Below are 17,399 nucleotides of genomic sequence, written 5' to 3'. Positions count from 1 at the left end.
CAATGGCTTTCATCTCTTTTTTTTTTATTTTTTGTCTATTTCTCTCAATGTGGTTATTAGAAAAAAATAATGAATTGCACATAATAAAATTTTTTCTTACAATAATTACATTCCAAATCAAAACTTTCATGCAATTTCCAATGTAAAAATTTATGATCAAAATTTAGGGTGGCATTCATATAAGAGAAAACATTTTATTTTTAAACTTCATCATAATGCAAAATTTCTTTGCAACCTTATTTCAATGAAAATAATACTGACTTTAAAATGATTTGTTTCATTTTATTTATTAACTTCATTTTCACTGTTTTAATTAACTCACATGTTTTAATTCCATACACATTACCTAAAAGTATTTAAATCAGAGCAGATTTTCAGTTGTCAACCAGAAAATTTTTTTAATTTTCTTAATCAGAAATTTAGAGTTATTGCCTCTGTAAAATTTAGTATCTTTTTATTTTTAATAACAGTTGTAACAAATATAACAATGAAACGATTATAAAAATTAAAAGAATTAATTTATGAAATATATTGGCACTTAATCATTAAAATCCAATCCAGTTTCAGCATTTACATGCATCACATAACTGAATAAAATCGATACTTGCCTCCAAATAAATAAAATTCTTTGAAAGTGTTTTTTGAATTTATTAAAAAACTCATTTAAAATAAATAAAAATATTTTCACAACAAAGTGTCACAATTAAAATATAGAATTTAATTTATTAATAAAAATTGAATAAAATGTAATAAAAGGAAAATACATTAATGTATCAAAAAATATTTCCTTAAATTAAAATAAAAATATATTTAAATAATATACTAAAGGTTCTGAAGACAACCAGAAAGTTTGAACAAAATTTGAGAGCATCTTAGTAAAAGTTTACTGGCTGAATGTCGAAAAAGTGTGTTATTTGAATGTCACCTCCTATTTAAACTTATTTATAAGTTATGACCACTCTTAGAGCACCCTCCATCCACCAGTTCATCTTGTTTCAGTCCTCAAAAGGCATCCCTAAAATTCCAAGAAATTTTCCCTTTGTCCCATTTTTACACCAAATTCTAATAAACAAGCTATTTTCTCTTCTAACCTATAGATATCCCTCATAGCTATCAAGATAAGTATAGAAAAAGCAGGGTAATTTGAAGTTGTGAACATTTTCCCCTAGTAAGAAAGAATTGGTTAACCTAGTAAGTAATGATGTGGAGGGATACCTTGGATTTGGTAAAATGATTTTTAAGGTGTATATTTACCTAAAAAAAGCTTTAATAATGGAAATTTTCCTTGAATATATTTTTTAAAGAATGAGTTTGAGAAAATATTAAAAATTTACATTTACAATGGGGGTGTTTGATTAATCACACCCTTACCTACGTCCTTGAAAAGAGGCATTAAATTCTTCGAAAACCTGGTTTATTCGAGGTGGTTCAAGAAATAGCCACCTAGAACCTTCTCGATGGTTTATGCTCCAGCAGGGGTAAAAATGAATTGAGATAAACTTCTAGAAAAAATAGTGTGCACCTTGGTGACAGCAACTAAGCAGACTGGTAATAGGATGAAAAAAGCGATAGTTTGAAAGGTTAAATTATAAGTAAGATGGAGGTTATTCTGTAATGACCACTCTTATTTATTTTTTAATCCTTTTAAAAAATAAAGTTAAATTTGTCCATTAGTGGACACAAATTAATATTAACTGAGAAAAAATAACATTTTCAAACTCTGACTAATCATTAAGATAATAAGAAACAAATGAAGGATAAGAATCATAAAAAATCCCATTTTAATTGCTTAGTGGGTCAAGAATGCATTTATCTTTAATTAAGAACCACCTTTAAGTATCAACCTAAACTAACTTAGATTATTTAAATCCCTCCTTTACTTTTACATTGACCTCATTCATGATTGGATAAAGTTTGAAAATGTTCTTATTTTTTCTCACTTAAATATCAACTTGTAACCCCTAATATGTATAGTTTTTCTATTTAATTTTTACAAGGATTTAAAGTGTTGTCAACTTGGAATGCCCCTTGCGTATGCATATATAAATGTAAAATTTCTTTTTCATTCGTAAAATTTCTTTTTACATTTTGAATACATTTGTAATGAGTATAAATAATAGTATGAAAAGTTTCTTACAATTTTAGCAAGACCTGCTCTTTCAAGTTAGTCTTAATTAACAATAATTCTGCTCTATCCCCTATTCTTAGCATAACGTTTTAAAATGCATCACTTTAAGTATAATTTGATTGAACTATTTAATATGTTTAATACTTTTTTCTTTTAAAATAATATCACAAGTACATACAAATGTAGTGTTAAAATTAAATGTACATTTAAGATTTAATTTTTTGGATTGTCCTTTAAGTAATAAAATATTAAAATTATTAATATTAAAATTTGCTTATTGAAACTTAAAAAAGTTCTTAAAATAAGTTAAATTTTGTGTTGTTAAAAGCTTAACTGTTACATTATTTATTAAAGTTAATAAAATTAAAAGGATAAAACAAATATGAAGCTGTAGAAATAACAAAATATTTTTATTAAAGAACAATAACCATTAAAATGAAAACTGAGCAAATATGCTGGATAACAAATTTATAGACGAAGTAACAAATCAATGTAACTGGGCAACAAAACAATGTTATGCTCTGATAAAAATACAGAATCTTTGTTTTGGAGTTATATTAAACTTGAAAATATTTTAATTTTAATTATGCAAAACTGATGTGTTTAGAGAAGTCACAACAGCAGCTACAAGACCTGCTCCTTTACCACTACCGTCTTCAGCAAGAATAAGTTGAAACTAAAAGAAAGAAAACCTTACAATTCTTAGTAAGTTAAAATTAGTTCATAAGTTAGTCAGTTTTTTAAAGATTGCCATGAAAAGTTTTGAAATAAGAAATTTAAAGAAACATTAAAATATAATTTTGAAAACTAAATTTTTTTTAAAACTTTTTTTTACATTTATTATACTACATTGCAAGAATGAAAAGAGCATGTCACCATAACAATCTAAATTTGAATCATATAATGCTTTCTGTCAGCATAGTTATTGAATAAAAGAAAGAGTTTCAATAAGCAAACTTTTTGCCTGTTATATCAGATGAAATATTTTGGGTTTTAGCACAATCACAAAATTTACAAATCTATTTATTAGTTCTAAATAGATCTACAGCCAAAAACAAGTTACATAAATTGTCATATGACAGACCCACACTGCAACACTAATATTTATTTTTGTTTGAGGACAAGATGAATCAAAGACATTTACAAAAAATATTAGATTGTTCACTGTTTTTTTCTACAAGAATGTGTTTAGTGAAGCATTTTTAAAATCTTCTACTTAATTGTTTGTAAAAAGTTTCTTCCTCATTTAAAATTAGATTAATGCAATATAATTTCAACATTCTGCATCTTGCATACAATTTAAAAATCAATTACAAAATTTTATGATACTAGTTCCCATTTTTAAAACTTTCACTCCTTGTGATAATTAATCAAAACTGTAATTAATAAAATTTTGTAAACAATTAAATTTCAACTATTCAATTTTACAATGAAGAGCAAAATTTAACAAACAAAAAAAATATTTAAACAAAAAAAAAATAAAAATAGAGCTCAGCTCATACTAAAAAAAAAAAAGACATATTTTTAAAAAAAGGCCAAATTTTTTTGTAATTTAAAAGGGTGCTTAATTTGAAAGAAATTTATCATTCTGTTAATACACATTACAAATTTATTCAAAGTATTTAAAGAAAAAAAATTAAGAAAATGTGTTCTAAAAAACACACTAAATAACAAATCTATACTTTTTTTGTCATTTAAATGAAGCTTTTATGATTCTGAATAAAGGCTCTTGATTCATGAATCAAAACCGTCCATTACATACCAGTTTTGTAAGAGATCTACTGCTCATAATTATACCAATAATTACAAAGAAATGAAACAGAGGCTTAAATATAGAAAATTTTAACAATAAAATAATTTTTTTGGATGATATTGTTGTTTTCTGTTGGTGTGTCCCTGATAACAGATTGGTAATATTCAGCTAGCATACTTCTATTCTATCACACCCATTACAAAGAAATGCTTTTAAAACAGACATGTCCTAGTAATCACTAACTCTACCAAGATCTTAAAGAAAGAAATCTAAATGTGAGTCCAAGAAGTGTATTTTAACGACCTAATGCAACCTATGACACAAAAGCATTTCACCAAGTCACCAACAAGATTTTCATAGTTCAAACATCATTCGCTTCCTTATTTTTGGTGTCTCATTTCAGCTTCAGCCACTGGGGCTAATATTAACACAGTGAAGCATGATATATTTTTTCAAGTCAAGGTTGGAAATTTAAATCAAAGATTTTAAAAAACTATTAAGTAATTTTATTTGGATGCTTTCTTGAGAATGGATTCTACATAATTTAATAGCTTTTGATTCATTTACATTCTAGATTGTATAAACTTTATTAGCAATGTATCTTATAAAAGTTTGGACTATAATTGAAAAGTTAAGAAAATTTCTAGCGGAAAATTAGTAGTCATTCTATATGCAAAGATACATAGCCAACTAATCCATATTGTTCTAAGTGTTGCATTAAATTTTCCATTTTTTTTCAAATTCAACTAATTTAATTCTGCACCTTGTAAACTTTAAAACCAAACTATTTTAATTACTACAATAAATTGTACTTACCTTATGTTTTGGTGCCAAGGCAGCTATAAATAAGTTCATGTAATGAGCATATTTTGGATGAAGTTTAAATAATGATCCATCAATGGCAATGGTTACATCTTCCTTGTTCATTCTCCTCAAACAATTTGCAAGACCTAGAACAAAAAACAAAAGCAGTCTAACATTAGTTCTAACCTAATTATTAGTTTAATAAAAAAAAAAAAAAATTAAAGATATATCATGACTTATAGGTCTCTCATTTATCAGTTTAAAACAAAAATATGGATAGTATATTGTAATCTAAATATGAACATAATTGCTTTTTAAAACAGAAGATTTATTAAAATTAACTATAATGTTTTGATACTAAAAATCATTAAAGTAAAGATAAGTAAAAAACTATCTGTCTAAAAAAAACAATTTTTCTAACTATTTTATACATTATAAAGTAATCGATGCATAAAATAATTCAAAAAATTTATTAAAACTCATTTATGTCTGAGCTTGCATTAAAATCTTCTAATCTATTTTTCAAAGTAATATTAACTACGAGTAATGGGCTAATAATTTATTCTTTGATAAAAAAATAAAAAAAAAATATTTAATAATGCAAAATTTCTAATCAACAATCTTCAATCAACAATCTACATTGAAATTTGTTATATATAACATACAAGTAAGATATTATGTATTAAACATTTTTCAAAACTTGATACTATATGAAACTAAATGTATACATCAACTGTTAACTGCAGTTACAAAAATAAATTATTTTTAACTTTCAATAACATTTGAGTTCTACAGGAAACAAAAGCATCCAGATATATTTTCTTCATTTTCCATTTTTTTTTTCTAAACTAGAAAGCAGTTTGAAAGGTTTTGCATAGTTATACTATTCCAACAAAATTTTAACATTTAATATTTACTTGATTATATATTTTAAAGAGCAGCAGTTTTCAAAAAAAATATGCAATTCAAACTACTTATAAAATTTGAAACTCTGAAAAAATTAAAGTTTATTTAATTACAGCTATATATTATAGAACTTTGTTTATACAATTATGCCATTTTGCTCTCCCTTCTCTCTTTATGCACAATTTACATAAAAAAAATTCCTGTTTTAAAAATAGGTAAGGTAATGAATTTAAAACATAAACCAGGTTCTTTTTACAATCTATTGTTAGAATAAGTTTTGCAAAATGAGACTAAAATTTTGTGCATGAACAGAGCAAAATCTAAAATTTCAAGTTTTCTTCCTTACAAAGAAAAGCTTCAATGAAAGTTCTCTCTTTTGCAAATGGCTTTTAAGCCGGGCTCCAAGAAGTCAAATTAAAATTTATCACTGTTCTCTCATATTTAACCTAATGCTTACAGTAGATACAGCTTATGGATCAGAATCACAGGTGTTAAATGTGTTAAATGAGTTACATGTTGGGTTACATGTGTTAAATGAGTTACAGTTACAGAACAATAATTAGCATCAATACAGTAAAATTGTTTCATAGTTTAAGTTAAAAAGTTACATTAGGTACAACTATGTATTTGTTAGTTTATGTAATATAAACATGAAACACATATAATACATGAAACAAATACATAAATTAAAAAATAAATTTACAACATAATAAAATATCGACAATCTGTAAAATCTATAAAATAACTTAAACCTATTATTGAATCTAATTTTGATAATTGGACAGTAAAATTATCAAAGCAATATAAGCCAAAATCAGAGATCATATACTTTTAAATTTAAACTCAGATGATGAAGATTTTAACATGCACATAACATGCTTGCAACTTACAAATAGAAACAAGAAGTGCTCCACGAATTGAAATAATAGTACAGACATAATGCAGAATTTCTGCATCCTCTTCTGAAATATCATTAAATCCTTTGCTTTTCATGATATCCAAAATGACTTGTTTACTTGTTTCCCTGCACATAAAAAATATTGCTAATAAATTTATGACATTTTACATTATGAAAGTGACAATCACACTAATAAAATTAATTTCTAAATTTATAATTAGTTTTTAAGAAAACAGCTCTGCAAAAATAAATCAGAACATTCTTATTGTGAAGTTAAAACACATAAAACCAGAGATGTATATCTTGCACCAAACACAAAATCAAAAAAATATTCAGGATTATGGCCCTTCACCTGAATGTATTAAGCTAGCACAAGTTGTTGTAAGAAAAATTGACTACTACATTTGTTTCACAAAAGAATCTACAAGGTATGATCATGCTATTGAATAAGTATGCATGCATCATTGTAACTTAATTTTTGAGATAGATTTAAGCAAGAAACCATTCCAAGAATTAGTTAGTAAACATTTCTAGATATTGAACAACGTTTATTATTTAGACAAAAATGTTCAGTATACGATAGTGTGGCTAAATGAACAACTAGTCAAATTTTCCTTTTGTAACATAACTAAGTTAACAGTTAACCAAGCTTAAGGCCAAAACATAAATATTTTCCTCCTAAAAGTTTTTTTTTTGCTCTGAATTTAAAAAAAAACCCAGTTCGAAAGTGTGTAAAGAAGTTTTCTCTTCTTCAAAGATGTTTACATAGTGGAACCAGTTTAACCTCGTTCTTTACTTTGAAGATCACCTTATTTATAAGGCAAACAAACATTCAAAATGAAACAGTTAAGTAATTGTGCCCCATTTGCACTGTCAATTTCTTATGAAATTAACAGTAATGGATGTAAAATTTTTGAAGATTTTCAAAGGCATTCATTCTAATTAAAAGCCAAATTAAGTTTGTTAACCAAGGAAGAAAAATTCAGTCAACAAATAACTTCATTTTTCCTTTAATTGATATTCAATAAGAAATGTTTAGAGAATCCTTTTTGTTTTTAGAAACCCAAGGCATCCTCCCTAGTTTTTTGACACCTCATGGGAAAAAAACAAACAAATTTTTAACAAAAATAACCCAAAAAATTATTAATAAATATTAGACTTCTCTCATAATCTCCCCAATAAAATATCAAAGAAAATTTATTTGAACTATGTTATTGAAGTTAATTACATACAGCTAGACATAAAAAAGAAAAACTCATCAAAGTTGATTTATAATTTTCGAGATATTTGTGCCAAAAATTTGTATATAATGTTAGAATTAGTAGCAATGAAAAAGATGGGGAGAGAGTATTTTGTATAAAATCAACAAAACAATTAAGAGTTATTTTTACACCAAGTATTCATTTAATATTTAGTCTAGGCTAAATAATATGACTCTTAATAACAGCCCTTCTTCTAATATGCTATTACATGAAGAAGTCTCTTTTGAAATTCTAGAAGAGCAAAGTCAAAAGTTTGTATGTGACCATTTATTTCAATATAATTTTTTTTATTCCCTAGAAAATCACTTCACAAACAAGTGATTTTCAACAAGTGACCTGGAAGCAAGCACATTTGTGAAACATTAAAAGTAGAATATTGCAAGAGTGAAAAAATACTTAGGTGATTATTCTACAATTAACATATGCATCTTTCTTGCTACATCAAAAATTTTCACCAATCCCTTGTTTTTATTATTATTTCTGAATTCAAAAAAACATATTTAATCTATCTACTTTCCAATAAATATTTAATTTTTTATGTTTTAATGCAATGCAAAAAAACTAGAAAAGTTACATCTTTAAAAAGCATAGTAATTGTCACTAACTCTAAAGTGTTAGAAACATCTGCTGCAGTAAATATCCAGTCTTTGGGTAAGTCCTTTCTTAATCCAAACAAAACACCTTTTTCAATAAGTTTACATATAACTTTTTTTGCAATACTACCGATATACCTTCCAGCAAAGAGTTTCTCAAATCTGAAATAAAATTGGAAGAATTAAAATCATATTATTTAAAACAAATTTAAAATATTCTGAAATTTTACAGTGGACAAGAATGCACAATGGATGCTTAAGAAATCCAGTTTAATGTGATAAAATATTCTATTCAACTGTATTATAGCACACAGGTTAAAAAAAAAGAAGAAAAAAAGATAGTTGATAAATGTTTGAAATAAAACTAAATTATCATTAAGTTTAAACCTTATCAATGAACTACAAGTTAATATAAAAATTGAGGACAAAAAATGGTTTATTTTACCAATCAACAAGTTTAATTTTGGAAGGAAGATGATATTCTGTGAATCTGGTAATCTCAAGATATAAGCAGTAGTATAGTTAGTATTAGAAAAAATAAGAAGTTATTGGTTTAGGTTTGTTTTTTTTACGTTAATACAAAAATAAATTCTAGCTGATTTGAAAAAAAAAAAAATTTTGTAAGTAACTTTGTTTACGAAAAATACCTTATAAAAATGTTAGTAGCTTATTCAGTTTGCTTTCTAAAAATAAGCCTTCAATCTTATTGTACATTTTTGTTATGAATCTCAAAGCTTCCTTTTTTAATTTGAAAAGTTTAAATTTAATATATTTCACCCATAACAAATTACATGTTTTTTTCTCCTTTTGTTGTTGTAACTTAATACTTTTCCTAAAAAGTTACATTTATTAATTGTCATTAATAAAAAAGTAACATGTGTTTCTGAACTTTACAAAAACTATTTATATAATAATGAATATAATAATGTACTGGAATATAGTAATGAGTATAGTAATGAATATAATACTAATTTATATAATAATGAAATCCTTCAAATCCACTAGCTTGAAAAAAAAACTATATTGCATTCTAATTGAAACTGTGTTGCCTGATTTTTACATCTATTTTGAAAAAAATTCATTTTCTTTTTTACAAAATTCATATAAAAGCTAAGAAGTAATATTTTATTAAGTTAACAGGGTTCCGACTCAGATTTCAGAAATAAAATTTTTTGACTTTTTCAGGTATTTTAAGAAATATTTAATGTTATTGCAGGCCATATTTTCCCCATACAATGTAGTTTTTTATAGGAAAAACATAATTCCTTTTTATTTTAATGTCAAACATTAGGCTTTGAGAGCAAGAAAATATCACTAAATGATGAAAAAGCTTTACTGAAATGCATAATTTGTACAAGGAATAATTGCAGTAGCAGCCAGAATTGTTTAACTTGAATCTTAATAAATTACTGTTACTGACAAATATAAGACTGGTTATTTTCTAGGTATGATATAGAAATTCCAGGTATTTCCTGTTCTTCTTGACTAGTAAGAGCTGTAAAATAAATACTAAATATTCATAATAAAGACACTTTCAAGAGGTTAATAAAAATTTAGGGTGCAACAAATAAAATGCTTTTAAACCAGCAGGACACACATTAAAGAAACAAATTTGTACTGAAAAATAAAATATTTGTTAATACTTTTCAATTATTTATTGATTCTTAAGATAAACTTAGAATTTTAACTATGAATAAAAAAAATGAAACAATGTCAAAGAGAAAATAAATAAATAACATTATAAAATCTGTTCAAAAATATTAAATTTAATCAAACATTTTTGATGATTTCATCATTTTTTCAACTTAAGCATTGGCAATTGCTTTTCCATAACTAGCAATATAATTTAATTAATTTGGATCACATTCCATTCTTCCAACACATTTTACTTCATCTACTCGTCAGCTGAAAAAAACCATTTTTAAAAATTTCTCAGTAAATAATACAGAAAGAAATAAGCAATTATTATTCTACTTTAGTAATTATTATTCCCTTTTTCATTTACCACTATTACTTCCGCATATCTTTTATGATTTATCTGTCTTTTATAACTTGTTGATTTGGGATTTATATGTTGTTTCTAGAGAACTTCATTTTTTATTTTACTTTAACTTTTATCTCTTATGGCATTAAACTAAAATTATTTATTGTTTTAACAAAGTTTTGATCCACAGATGGTATCTTATATTTTACTTCAATATCTATACATTCTTTCCTAAATAATGTAAGTTTACAATAATGTAATCACATGCATAGAGACAACTTAATACTCAACTTATTTGATTGATATTTTTATACAACATAAAAGAATCATATTTTACTTGAACATACATTTGGCTAACAAAAACAAAGCATAAGTGAAAAAACTTAGTTGATATAATTTTAATAAAACTATTGAATTTTTAAAAATAATTTTTTAAACAAGATGAAGCCAATAACCTGAATAAAACTAAACAAATATTAAAATTTTGATGTTTGTTCTAAGAGTAAATCCTCTGAAACACTTCGAAGTTTGATAATAAATATTAAGTTGAACAAAATTATAGAAAATTTATGAACTCTTGTTAAAAAATATACGTTTAAGAAGACAAGATGATAATAATAGGAACAATATGATGAATATTATATGAAATTAATGATACATACGTAAAACTATGGGGCAGAAGAGATTCTAAATCAATTTCTTTATCTACATCAGTTTTCATAAAATCTAATACACCATTATCACCAAACGCACCCCACTCAATGTCTATAAGAACCTGAAATAATATGTAACGCTTGTCTTAAATTTATAATACAGAATTCCCAAAATGAGAACTTTAGATCATTTTTATTAAATACCACATTTTTCAGCAAAAATACCTTTCATTAATCAATATGTAAATCTAAAAAACATCTTGAAGCAAAAAATAGTTTCAAAGGCTTTTTTTTGTTATTGTACAAATCAATATTCTGAATTTATTAAACAGAAAAGCAAAATATTGTAATATATGCTATTACAATTTATTTTGATCCACATCAAGTCATCAAAAATAAGATTGAATAAATCTTAATTATTAGAAACTATTTTTATAGAATATATTTATTTGTCAGAATATAAAATGTTAGTTCAAAGAATGAGTAGCATAATAAGTAATTTTAGTCTAATTTAAAACATAAACAGCCAGTTAGCATAGTAACATAGCGAAAACATAAAAAGTATCCTCAAAATGCATATCTTTATGACTTACATTGAAAATCATGCATATAAATCTGGTTATGACAAGGCCTACATTTTATCAATCACCTAAATAACTTTATCATTGTTAAATTTTTAAAAAAAACTAGCTTTTGTCATTATCAATCCATATCATTATATATCCTTGGAGGCTCAGGGGATAGAGCGTTCGCCTCCTAATGAGGTGATTGGGCTCAAATCCCAGAGAAGGCTGGTCGATATGATTTCCACACCCGGCTTGCATAGACCACCATTTACTTAAGTAAAATATCCTCAGTGGTCGACCGATCATGGATTAGAGTCCCATTGCCATCAGGCTAACCATGGTAGGTTTTGTGGTTTTCCTCTCCATGAAATGCAAGTTAATTACATCAAAAAGTCCTTCACGAAGGCAAATTACAAGGCTACAGAGTTGAACATTGGTATGTCATAAACTTAAAATTGGGTTGGTTGTTCAACGCCAGTTATAAAATAAAACTTTATTAGTAATAAAGTATTTTAATCTTTAGTAATCAAAAATTTTAATCAATGCATTGTTTCTATTCAAGGCATTCAGTAATTACAATAAATAATTTCTCTGGTGATTATTTATTCAGGCTATACAAATTAAGAGATTCACTCTTTTTAGTCTTAAATACTTAACACATTGCTTAAGGGGGAAATAAGAATTGTTATAAAAATCATGAGCATGTTTTAAACAAGGCATTTCAAGTTAATCTAGTGATATTTTCACTAATAGTTAGTATAAAATATATTACTTCTTCAACTCCGGGATGATTCCCTTCCCATTTTTCAATCTTATTTACTTTTTCAAAGTAAGCAGCATTACAACCAGTTCCTGCAATTTGATAATGTATGAAAAAAAATTCCAAGCACTAAATATTTGAACAGAAAATATTCTAGAAATTAACAGTTATATTATACAAAAAATGAAAAATTTTATGCCTAAATTTTTAAAGAAAAACTCTCATCAATCACAAAAATTATGTAACATATTATAAAACTCATGTAACATATTAACTTATGTAACATATTATAAAGGCATTTGAAATTAAGTTTTGGGCAATAAATATCAAAATTGAAGTGCATTTATTTATTAATTTAATGAAAAACTTTAAATTTTCAAACATTTTAAATTTATTAGATACAGGGACGGGTTGAATATAATAATGGAAACACTTCTATACTAACAGATTTTGTAATCTTTCTAAAAAAATTACTTAGAAAATTATTTAATGAATTTAGAAGTGCTTAGGTTATGCAATTTCTCATGCATATCAATGCAGTTGAAAGCTTTAAGAAGTTTGAGGGACCAACAATAAATCACAAATGGAAAATAGTTTTTTTGAACACCCTATGCCAAAAAAATATAGCAATAGGTTTATAACTTTTGACACTTATTTTGGTTAAATGCAATAATTGCACAAAACTTCATAAACCTAGCTCAAATATTTATAGAGATATGGACATGTTAATTAAAAAAACTAATTTCTTTTTGGTCCCATGTTTTGCTAAAACTTTAAAAAATAAACAATAAAATTAAACAAAATTTTTGGAGCAAAATTTGAGAAAAATTGCTTAAATTTGCACATGTGCATAAAAAGTTTACATTTTTTTCTAATTTTGTAGTAAATCGCATTTGGCAACCTTAAAAAAAGTATGATTGAAATTTCTTGAAAATCTATGAAGTTTCAAGCAATTTTAGTAGTTTCTGTACTTTTTAAAAGAAAGCTCAAAATAAGGGTTTTCCCCAAATTTCATTTTGTAATATTAAACAAGATTTACTAAAAATGACACCAGCATTGTTGGGGATCATACCCCATAAAAGTATTTCTTTTACATGTTTTCTTTCCTTATACAATCACATTTTGGTGTATAAGCGTTTATTGTAAGGTATTATCATTTGTTATTAAATTTTGTTTTACAATGAAAATTTTTTTTGAAGAAAACCACTTATTTTGAGCTTTCTTTTAAAAAGTACAAAAACTACTTGAGACTTTTAAAATTTTTAGGATATTCAAATTGGACATTTTCATTAGCTGTCAAATACAATTGACTATAAAATTTTGAAAAACAATGCTATAATTTTTCCGTGCAAGAGCAGTATAAAAGTACTTTCATTACTTATATACTGCACAGTTTTAAACGAATTTTTTCAAATTTTAAAGCAAAGGTTTGGCAATTAATTTTAAAATGCTCTAAAAAGTTTGTTTAGTTTTATAGAATATTTTTAAAGTTATAGCAAACAAAAGTAAGACAAAAAAAATTTGTTTGATTTTATAAAATGTCTATATTTCCATAAATATTTAAGATAGGCTTACAAAATTTTATACAATTATATTGCAAATAATAACCAAAATAATTGTTACAAATTATAAATGTATTGCTACATTTTTTGTCAAAGGGTGTTCAAATACACTATTTTCCGTTTGTAATTTATTGGTGGACCCTCAAACCTCCAAAAGCTTTAAATTCCATAGATATGTACGAGGGATTACATGATCTAAATACTTCTGAAGTTATAAAATGATTCTTTAAGTATTTCTTCAAAAGATGAAAAAATGTATCAGTGAGCCCTGCAGTTTATCTCAGGTCTTTTGTTAATCAAAATAAACTTCATAATTACCAAGAAATTTTTTTTAGAAAATATAATAAAAGATCAGAGCAGTTTAAATTTCTAAAAGAAAAAAAAAGTAATCTTGGTAAATATCTCTTAAAATTGTAGCGTTAAATAGAATTTTTATAATTAGAATGCATTAAAAAATTTTAAGAATTGTGTGCCAAGTCCAGAAAATTAATTAAGAGATATTCCAAGAAAAAGTTATTCATTATTCTGCCAAAATATGATTTAAAATACTATTTAAATATCCCAAAATTCATACTCGCAAAATTATTTAAAATCATTGCTTTAAATGTCAATCACAATACTGTCAATAAATACCAGAAATTTATCTTAATTTTTTTTTGAGTAGACTAAAAGCCCAAATTGCAAATTATTTAATCAAATTCTCTCGCCATTAAATATGCAACTCAATGCAACATTAATAACCCACAATATGTATACTATTTTAATGATAAAACTAAATACATTACATAGTATATTACCAAGAATCAATCCTACTGCAGCTCTTTTATCAAGATAAGATCCCATCATCATAGTGCCTGTAGCATCATTGACAACAGCTACAACATCAACAGCCACATCCTTCAAAAAGTGGTTAAAATTTGAAGCATAAACTTTAGCAAAATATTAACATAAAAAATTCTAAGGGTAAATTCAAATACAGAGAGCTCAACTTTATTATAACAATAACTTATTTAGAGTTTAGAAACCATAAGTGAAATGTGTAGAAAATTCAAAAGTGGTAATTTGTTTTATATACTAAAATAATGTATACTCAATATCTATTTAATAATTTAACTTTGAGGGGAAATTTAAAGTGTATTAGATGAGAACCAAAAATTTTTATTAAAAGAAAATCCAGTTATTTTAACAACCTGTTAAAAGTCAATATGAAATTGAAACATTGATGTAAAATAATTTATTCAGATAATTAGCTGAATTAGCAAATTAATTTCATAAAATGTAATTTGAAAAAACTGTTGTTTTAATAAGTTATTCATAAAAGATAATTAAATTATTAATGTAAGATTATAAAGGGAAATTTCAAAAAAATTATTTAGGATGGAGGAAATAATTGTGTAAAAGATATATGTATATTTTTATTTGTTCAGTATGCACCTAACAGAAATTTATATAGTTGAAAAGCATTTCTTTTATTGTTTTTTGCTTTTGTTTGTTAGTATCTTCTTAAAGCAATATTTTCACACTTGTTTTTATTACTTTTCGTGTGGCTTGAATAAATATCAGATTATTCTGATATAAATCAGCAATTAAAAATACAACCTCTGAATAAAACAGGATTATTTAATGACTAGTTTACACAAAATATAGAACATAAATAGAGAAAAAAAATCTTTACAACTATACAAGTTTAATTATTGTAAAGTAGTAAAAATATATATGAAATTTTAAAAATTATTCAAAATATAATACTAAAGATATAATAATCCAAAAAAGAAAAAAAAAATATTAAAACATTTTTGTCACTAAAACATACATAAATATTTAATGTTCTATTTCAAGGATATTTTGATGCTGTTTCAGAGAAGTCATTGTGTCATTAAATAAAGTAAACTGTAAAATAAATCAATAACCTTTCTCCGTGCTAAAGCAGCTTTGAGCATTTTTACAACTTCATGCCCTACAACATTTTTACAGTTGAAAGATTTAGTCCATGTAACTAATATTCCTTCATCTATGCTTGTTTGTATCATGGGAAAAGAAAAACAAAATCCTAATGAAAGGGGAAAAAAACAAAAATGTAAAGAAAATATAGCTGAAAATAAAACATCTTCTTAAAATAAATTTTCATACTGATTTCAGATTACTATTATTTAGGATAAAAAAAACATTAAAAAATTCATCCTGACAGTTATAAAAGGAAAACCAAATTAAAAAGAGAAAAAGAAATAAATAGTGATAATATAGTAAAGAAGCGTAAAAAGAAAATGAATCTTAAATATGTTTCATGAATATAAAATTCAACTGTACAATTTTTATTTACTATTCTGCTTTTCCTTTTTTAAAGACAGATGCAAATCAGAATTCTTTTTAACAAAGAAACAGGTTCTACAAAAATAATAAATGAATTAATATCACAAAATATTACATGTCCATGCTTTTCTATATTAAATAGCCTTTTCCCTATCTTCTTACCAAATGCTGATGATGAATACAGATACATCCCTGTACACCTTTCCAGCAATAATCAATAACCATGATGAGAAGCTATTAAGATCTCTCAATATTACGAAAGTTTAAAAGCGATCGTCTTTTTATTGTTGAAACTACATGAATATTTTCAATGGCCATCACAGTAAGACTTTTAAAGCTCAAACTTAGGAAGGTGTTAAAATAAAGTCTGCAAAAAATAGTATACTTTGTGCCAGATGTAAACTAGTAACTGAAGTTATTACAATGCTAACAAGACATAAATATTATGTTAGAGACATAAAGACAAGGATAAATATAATGTTAGAGACATAAATTTTGATAATAAACAATTAAGGATGACAATTCGTTTTGAAAAAGACTAAAACTAAGACATTTTTTTTAAAAAAATAGCTAATTCATTTATAAGTTCAAAAATGTAGAAAAAAAATCATAAAATTAAAATAAGAAATAAAGAGCAAAAGCTAAATAGAATATTTCTGTTTAGTGTATTTTAAGATAATGTGTTTTCCAAAATAGTAGCAATGTGGCCCACCACCAAAAATTTTTGGGGAAAAAGAATTTAAATAACCATTTTAAAAAATTGTTGCCAACCACTGCTTTAAATGAAAAAAAAGTATAAAGAGTAACTTTTTAAAAGTATAAAGAGTGAAAATAAAGTAACATCTACAATGCAACGGAATAGGAAAAATACCTAAAGGCAATCGTTTCTTTATCAAGTTGTTAGCTTCCAGAAAATCAAAAATACAGTCTGCTAAAAATTCAAACAGCTGTAAAAGAAAAAAAGCATTTTAAAATGATATTCGGATTTTAGAAAGAAAAAAAAATATTTTATCAGCCATTCAAATGTATAGCTTAATATAGGGTGTCCTGCAAAATGATTATCAATTTGAAAATTAAACAGATAACAAAAGGCGATATGTTGCTTATATAATTGGGCAACTTATTTTTCAGAAGTTGTATAATTATTTCCAAAGTCAATTCAGTTCAATTGGTCAGATGGCATTCCTGACTGAAAAGAACTATAAAGCAATGTTTTCTAG

The 17,399-nt window shown here is 25.1% G+C and overlaps 1 protein-coding gene across 1 annotated transcript; it reads right to left on the bottom strand.

Moving 5' to 3' along the window:
* Window positions 1-2,511: 2,511 nt before the first annotated feature.
* Window positions 2,512-17,126, bottom strand: LOC107439181 (hexokinase type 2; the record flags this gene model as incomplete). The annotated part of the gene is given in 9 exon segments (XM_043045706.2): window positions 2,512-2,804; window positions 4,698-4,831; window positions 6,482-6,615; window positions 8,357-8,506; window positions 10,991-11,103; window positions 12,320-12,399; window positions 14,667-14,766; window positions 15,780-15,919; window positions 17,051-17,126. Coding segments are annotated over 9 exon segments (1,023 nt in total), but the record flags the coding sequence as incomplete, so codon positions are not given.
* Window positions 17,127-17,399: the final 273 nt, after the last annotated feature.

Source organism: Parasteatoda tepidariorum, chromosome X1, assembly GCF_043381705.1.
Source record: "Parasteatoda tepidariorum isolate YZ-2023 chromosome X1, CAS_Ptep_4.0, whole genome shotgun sequence".
Lineage (NCBI taxonomy): Eukaryota > Metazoa > Arthropoda > Arachnida > Araneae > Theridiidae > Parasteatoda > Parasteatoda tepidariorum.
This window is presented reverse-complemented; position numbering and strand designations above follow the sequence as displayed.